The sequence below is a fragment of the Mobula hypostoma genome, chromosome 10 (genome assembly GCF_963921235.1).
Source record: "Mobula hypostoma chromosome 10, sMobHyp1.1, whole genome shotgun sequence".
Taxonomy (NCBI): Eukaryota; Metazoa; Chordata; class Chondrichthyes; order Myliobatiformes; family Myliobatidae; genus Mobula; species Mobula hypostoma.
Genome location: NC_086106.1, coordinates 11,286,665 through 11,294,292, shown reverse-complemented (window position 1 = coordinate 11,294,292; position 7,628 = coordinate 11,286,665). Strand labels below are relative to the sequence as shown.

The window sequence follows — 7,628 nt, the reverse complement described above, 5'->3', positions numbered from 1 at the left end:
GGAGAGGGGGGGGAGAGGGGGGGAGGGGGGGGAGAGGGGGGGGGGGAGAGGGGGGGGGGAGAGGGGGGGAGAGGGGGGGGGAGAGGGGGGGAGAGGGGGGGGGGGGGGGGGGGGGGGGGGGGGGGGGGGGGGGGGGGGGGGGGGGGGGGGGGGGGGGGGGGGGGGGGGGGGGGGGGGGGGGGGGGGGGGGGGGGGGGGGGGGGGGAGGGGGGGAGGGGGGGAGGGGGGGGGGGGGAGAGGGGGGGGAGGGGGGGGGGGGAGAGGGAGATAGATGTTGACGAGGGCAGGAGACCCCTCTACGTGGTAGCCAGATCTCTGGAATGGGTTTCCAGCAGCATATACCTGGACCGGCTTCATTCTTAATTCTTCATGTTCAAATGGAGACGCGAAAAGGATCTGTCTTCCCTTTTCCTTTTTTTAAAAAAAGAGCCTTAAAACTGAACTCGCGGAGAAACTAAAAAGCAGAATCCAGAGAGAAAATGCACATTCAATACGATCATTAGTTTTTAAAAAAATTCTCCCAACCGCATTGCCAGGTGAAAAACCCTTGATCTACCTCACCTGGGACCTTGCACAGTGGCCTAGAGGCACACTCGCTCAATGATCTTGGGAGTACCTAAATCGATTGTTTTAAAAAGTTACAGCCTCGTCCCTTCCACCTTCCCTCACCGAATACAGGTGTTGCCCCATGCTGATTGAGGGCCCTGAGTAGATCGTGAGCCATGGGGCTGGACTGGTTTACCTCCCCTCCAGCAAGTCATAGAGGGGATTTTTTTTCTGGGGGGAGCGATGGGAAAGAGTGGGGTATTAGGTGAGAGGCGTCATCTTTGGCTAGTGGAGGTTAGTGTCCTGTCACAGTATAATGGCTCCTTAGGAACTGACCAGGATTTCCATGATGTGATCGAGGTCATTTAGGTCCGTCCTTAAACTCGGACTGGCCCCAAGCGACGAGGAATTGCACGAGGGGAAACTCTTGCCTGAATCTTCAGCCGGGCCCGGGGGAGCCACCCGGCCGCCGGGAACCGAGCCCGCTACGTCGCAGTCGCACACGGACGTGTCAATGTCGAGGAAGAGGTCGTCCAAGGTCACACCTACGAGGTAGCTGGAGCTCATGATCTCAAAACTGCCAAACACCGACTCCAGGGGTCTAGGAGGATCTGAGGATTGAGCTCCCTCTTCCCCTGCTAGGTCCATTGTCTCTACCGCGTCCTGTGGGGACGACAACGGAGGGCTCCCGTCGATGACTAGGTCAAGGTCCCGGAGAATGGAGTTAATGGCGGAGGACAGGGAGAAGTCTTCGTCGGAGGCAATGGCCATGTAGTCCTCAAGGCCATCCCCAAAGCTGGCCGGGTAGCTCTCTGTGGTCAGCCGCGAAGGCAAGGGCTCCCGCGGGACGCCCTGCTCCGCCCCGCCCACCTCCAAGTCCATGGCCGACACCAGCTGGCTACTCTCCAGCCGGATCTCCTCCTGGATCTGCCGCAGGGTGTTGGCGATCAGCACGGTGCGCCGGAGGCTGAGCTCGGGCAGCGCGCGCCCGCTCTGCATCTTATTCAGTGAGGTGTTGAGCACCAGCTGCCGCTTGAGGCTGTAGGACTGTGGGCAGTCGGCCAGATTCTGGAAGGAGTCCAGGCCCCCTTCGGCAAGGCGCTTTCGCTTCACACCCTTCCCGACCATTGGGACCTGCCAAGGCAAAGAGACTTTGTTAACGTGGCATAAGTAAGAGCCCAGCAAGGTATCCAGCACATCCCCTAGTTCCAGTCTCACCTACCAGTGGAAACAACTTTCCTGCCTCCATCTCATCTACCCCTTTCATAATTTTATCTTTCTATAAGATCTTCTCTCATTCTTCTGAATTCCAGCGAGTACAGTCCCTCATAGTCTAACCCCCTCATCTCTGGAATCAACCTGGTGAACCTCCTCTGCACTGCCTCCAAAGCCAGTATATCCTTCCTCAAGCAAGGAGACCACAACTGCACACAGTACTCCAGGTGCGGCCTCACCGATACCCCGTACAGTTGCAGCATAACCTCCCTGCTCTTGAATTCAGTCCCTCTAGCAATGAAGGCCAACATTCAATTTTCCTTCCTGATAGCCTGCAAGCCAACCTTTTGTGATTCATGCATAGCACACCAAGTCCCTCTGCACAGCAGCGTGCTGCCATTTTTTATCATTTAAATAATAATCTGCTCTTTTAGTTTTCTTTCCAAAGTGGATGACCTTGCATTTACCAACATCAAAGAGCAATTTATTGGGATACAGTGTAGAATAAGCTCTTCCAGCCACTGGACGATTCACAATGACCAATCAGCCTACCAAACTCCCGACAGTCCGTGGTGGGAATTGAACCTGGGTCGCTGGCACTGTTAAGTATTGTGCTAACCACTGTGCTACCGTACCACCTAATAACTCAAAAGTCCAAGGGGAGATTTCACCGAAGGGCTCAAGCAGGGTGAATAGGAAGGTGCAATTTACTTCAGCAGAACGTAGATTTTCAGTAATTGGCACAACGTTAAGAAATACTGGTAAAGATCTGGGACTGATGGGAGGAAGAAAAGAGAAAATCATCTTAAAAACATCAAAATGTGAGGAACAAAAACTACAAATCTGTCGCTGCTGGACGGCTCTTTTTGAAATAACAGGAATGAATCAAGTACTCTGGGTGAATTTAGTTCCTTAGAGTCTATTTCGTAAAATCACTTCCCCGAAACAATGTAAAATCTCTCACCATTAGCCACGTGTAAAGGGAGAGACCTTTGTCACGACTGACCTTTCACCTCGATCCAAATTTCCTGCATTAACCCCAATACCACTGATTTCTTTTGCATAAAATTGCAGTCTGAGCCTCAAATTTGACTGATGACTACATGGAATTCACCAGAATTTCAATTATTTTCACTGAGTGAAATTGTCACAGAAAAGCAGCATGCAGCAAAGATCCTCACCACCCAGGCACGCTCCTTTCTCACTACCATCAAGGTACATGAAGGTACAAGAACCTCAGGACTCGCAACTCCAGGTTCAAGAACAGTTACTACCCCTCAGCCATCAGGCTCCTGAACAAAAGGGGATAGCAACACTCGTTCTACTTCTGGCGTTCCCACAACCGATGCTCTCACATTAAGGACTCTTTATCTTTTGTTATTTGTTGCTGTTTATTTATATTTGCATTTGCACAATTTGCTGTTCCTTGATCCCGTTTACAGTTACTGTTCTATAGATTTGATGAGTATGCCCACAGGAAAATAATCACAGGGTTGTATGTAGTGACATGTATGTTCTCCAATAATAAATCATATTTGGAACTTTGAAACTTCAGTGTTATCCTGCAGTTCAACCCGTGACTCCATGGAATCTTCAGATAGAGAATTTCAATGATTCTCGATTCACAGGGTGAAATTTCTTCTCAACCCAGTCATGAACGGCCAGTCCCTCAATTGGTATTCCTGATTTCTGGTTCCAAGCACCTCAGACAGGGAAACGCACCTGCATCAACCCCTCTAAATTTAAACACACTTGCATAACCCCTTTAAATTTTTGTACAAATTCAACGAGATCACCCCATTTTTCTAAACTTTACAGAGTCCAGAGCCAGCCGTAACAGATTCATCACCCGGGGGACTAATCCCAGGAAACTTTGCAGCACAGGGTGCATCTTTCCTTGGGCAGCAAGATCTGACCTGAACAGATGTGCTTTCCTTTATCATTACAGCAACTCCTTTAACCTTGTACATTCCGCCACCTGACTGCTTCATGTAGATTCAACAATTCAAGAGAATCTAAACAAGTAATAACCTCACCTCATTTAAAATACTGTACCTCTCCTTCCCCACACCCCCGCTCCGGAACATGGACACTGCACAAGTCAGTCTGCACCTCAACCACGATCTCCTGACTTATTTGCACCAACAGCCCCCGAAACACCCGCAGCATCCCCCCCCACACAACTCACACCTCGATTCAGCCTTGGATATGTCATTTCAAATTAAACCCCTGGAATGCTGGAAGTTCGAAATTAAAAACAAACGCACAGAACAGTTGGGTAGTCAGATCAAGTCAGCAACTTGTTTTTTTTTAATTGGACATAATAATGGACAGCACCAGTTCCTATAAACACCCCAAGCAAAAAAAATTCCTGTTTACTGCGAGTAGCCAGTCCCTATACTTACAACTAGTGACCCCCCGCCCCCCCCCCCGAGTCTAAACATAGGTTCGAATACTACGAAGAGATTCCCCGCATCAATTTTGACAGTCACAAGAGCAGAAAAACTGCGGCAGGCTCGTCAAACATGTTCGCTTGCACAAACCCTTTTGCTTTTCTCCAAGCTCAACAGTTCAATTTAACACCAGAGAACACATTCAACGGGAAATTCTTGCCCTTCGCAGGCATCCACGGAAAAAATATAACAGCAGAGCAGCCCAAAAGAATGAGTGACAGTAAAACGTTAGACCACCTCCCACCCCCCCCCAAAAAAAGCCCTCTAAGCATTTTGAGTGAATTCTCTACCCATGCGAGTTTCAGAGAGGGATTGTATTCAAAACGGGGTGCGGTGGTTTTCCAGGGAGAAGGAATAACCCTCCCGTTCTTATTTCAGTGAAAAGCATCAGCACCCACCGAGCAAGCCCCCAAGAGAGACCCTGGTCTGTAGTGCTAATGGGTCACCCGACAATTCGACATGCTCCCTAATAAACAGGGGTGGGGGGGTGTCACTCGCTGGTTACGGTGTTCAAAGTCCTGGTCGCCCCCTGAAAGGAGAGGATTCTTGCATTTCTCCGTGCTCCGAGTGAGCATCAGCCCCGTCTCCCTCCTCCCCACCCCCGCGCCGGCGGCCGCCTCCGCTGCCGGACCGTGGGCGGAAACCCGGAGCCTCCGGCCGCCCATCTGCGCCGGACCCACTGCGCATGCCCAGTCGGCAGCTTCGTCCCACCTGTTCTTTTTTTTAAAAAAGGCCCGAGGCACGCTGGGAATTGTAGGCACACGACCCAGCCTCGGAGCCGCTGAAGGGTGGGGGGAGGAAGGCTCCCTCACATCCCCCCCACCCCACAACCCGTCGAGCGGATTTCGGCCTCTCCCTTCGGACAACACCCCCAAACGCCAGGCGATACTTGGAAAGAGAGCCGAAGTTCCGCTGGACTCCAACTCCCAGCCTGTGCGCCACGCACATGCGCAGTGGGGGCAACCCTAGCTCTTCTGGCCCCCCCCAACGACATTTAGCGACCACCACCCCCACCTTCCTCGGCACTTCGGCACCCGACCCCAACCCTGGGGGTCCCAGAGCAGCCGCAAAGTCCCTGCCAGGACACCTGGGGACCGTTCACACTGCCTGCTCCGTCGAGTAGCCCACTCTCACCCTTAGTTATAGCGGGCGCTCCAAAAAAAAATACTAACAAAACCTTCAAAGTGAAGCGGATTCCCCCAAGATCGCCTACCTGCTGAGTTACTTTCGAGCGACTCTGCACGGGAGTTTTCAGCGCCCCGATCATCATCATCACCGCCGCCGCCTGACCGCCATCAACTACCCGCTCCCCGCCGACTTCGTCTTGTTTTTCCCAGCTGCCGCGCTCCGGGCAATCAAGACTCGCCGACCGGAGGCAGACGCCCCCTCGGCGCTGCCATTGGTGCCACCTCGGCGTCTGACGACCAATGGGAGGGCAGGGCTCCCGCTCTCCAGCGCGGATTGGCTGCTCTCCCCACCGATCACGGTAGAGGCGGGGAGGAACCATGACTGACAACAGCATGGATCAATCGGAGGAGAGCATGCTCTTGTCTTAAATTTCGTTCCTTAAACACAACTCAGCTCAAACATGTTCTGACAAATGTGCCACAGTTAACGGTTGAATCACTAATGATGAAATGTGCGGCGATGTGTAATAATTTGGCGTGGAGTACGCAGTCTTATATTTTTAACATTCGTTGCTATGATATGGAAAAGGACCGAGCCCATTGGCTAGGGCAAGGGCCACCGTAAGGCGTTGACCAATGGCGTTGCGGAAAGTGCTTGAGTGCCACGTCGGCTGACGTCAGTAATTGGCCGGGGGTCTCACTCAGGCGGGGCGACGATGGACAGCCGGGTGAAGACCGTCAGCGGAGTCCTGGACTTGGCGTCGGCGCTGCGGGTCAGCCACCGGCAGCTGGTGGTCGTGCTCTTCTCCACCAGCTGGTGCGAGTTCTGCCAGATGATCCGGCTGTACCTCGGCGAGTTCGCCGAGCGCTACCAGGACGTCCACTTCTGCGAGGTGGACATCAACGCGGCCAGGGAGGTGGTGCAGCGCTGCCGCATCGCGTGGTTCCCCACCTTCCAGTTCTACAGGAACGGCTCCAAGGTCTTCCAGTTCAAGGGACCCAACCGGTGCCTCCTGGAAGAGATGATCCAGAAACTGCGGGGTGGGAAGTGCGGTCCCTGCCCGGATTAAAGCCAGCCGGCTACTCGTCCCTCCCAAGCCTCCGGGCTTCCTTGTGCCTGCTTGTTGGCATGAGGTCTCGAATCGCGCTGTCTCAATCGAACCGGAGCCGATCCGCTCTTTTAGGCTGTAACATATTCCAATCCACTGTTTTCTTAGAACAAGTAAACGTCCCAGTCGTTCTTGTCTTGGGTGTTAGAAGGAGAATTTGTGCTTCGTTCCAATACCTCAGCAGCTCCGCTCGCGTTTTTTAAAAAATTTATTCTTCACGAATGCCAGTTATGCTCACAGCCCCATTACTTATGGAATCTGCATTCGCAGGCACGACCTCCAGGAGAAAATAAAACATCACTTTTCCCTTGAAGCAAAACACACACAATGTGCTGGAGGAGCTCAGCAGGTCAGGCAGCATCTGTGGAGATGAATAAACAGTTTTGGGCCGAGGTCCTTCTTCAGGTCTGAAATGGAAGGGGGAAGACACTAGAATAAAAAGATGGAGGGGAAGGGGAAGGAGGATAGCTAGAAGGGGATAGGTGAAGCCAAGTGGGTGGGAAAAATTAAGGGCCGGAGAGGAAGGAATCTGATAGGAGAGGCAAGTGGGCCACAGGAGAAAGGGAAGGAGGAGGGAACTTAGGGGAAGTGTTTATACTTTCACTCCGTTTGCATCCTTCACAATATTATGCACCTCTACAATAGTACCCCTCTATCTCCCATATTCCAAAGAATGAAGACCTGTCCTGCCCAATCTTATAACTCAGGCCTCTGAGTCCTGGCAACATCTTCGTAACTCTTGGCAGAGAACTGATTTTCTCCATCTAGCCTACGATAACTAGCGTATATCAGGTTTAATATCATCGGCATATGTCGTGAAATTTGTTAAAAGCTCTCAGCTCACTTTTTAACCTTAAAGAGATATCTTCCCCACATGCAGTGTATATATATATATAGAGAGAGAGAGAGAGAGAGCAAAAATATCTTTACATGTAACATTCTGTTATTCCTTATCAGCTAGAAGTTTCAAACAATATCAACAGGTGACTTCTTCAAGGAGTCCTGGATTATACTTTATCCCTGATCCAGCACCACCTAGAACAATATCCAGGGTTATATGGCCTATTCCGTGACAAATAGCTGTATCAGTCCCTGATATTGCACTGCTTGGTTGGCATGGATGATTGGGGCTGAATGGCCTGTTTTTTGTTCTATCTAACTCAGAACCTTATTGAATG

The 7,628-nt window shown here is 51.8% G+C and overlaps 2 protein-coding genes across 2 annotated transcripts; one reads left to right on the top strand and one right to left on the bottom strand.

Annotated features, from left to right (window-relative positions):
- Positions 1-256: 256 nt before the first annotated feature.
- Positions 257-5,567, bottom strand: LOC134353242 (SERTA domain-containing protein 3-like). Its single transcript, XM_063061272.1, has 2 exons — positions 5,428-5,567; positions 257-1,680 (listed from the first exon to the last, which is right to left on the bottom strand). The coding sequence occupies exons 1-2, from the start codon at positions 5,485-5,487 to the stop codon at positions 871-873; spliced, it is 870 nt and encodes a 289-aa protein (XP_062917342.1). The 5' UTR covers positions 5,488-5,567; the 3' UTR covers positions 257-870.
- A 467-nt stretch (positions 5,568-6,034) lies between these two features.
- On the top strand, positions 6,035-6,570 carry LOC134353241 (thioredoxin-like). Its single transcript, XM_063061271.1, has one exon. The coding sequence runs from the start codon at positions 6,058-6,060 to the stop codon at positions 6,409-6,411; it is 354 nt and encodes a 117-aa protein (XP_062917341.1). The 5' UTR covers positions 6,035-6,057; the 3' UTR covers positions 6,412-6,570.
- Positions 6,571-7,628: the final 1,058 nt, after the last annotated feature.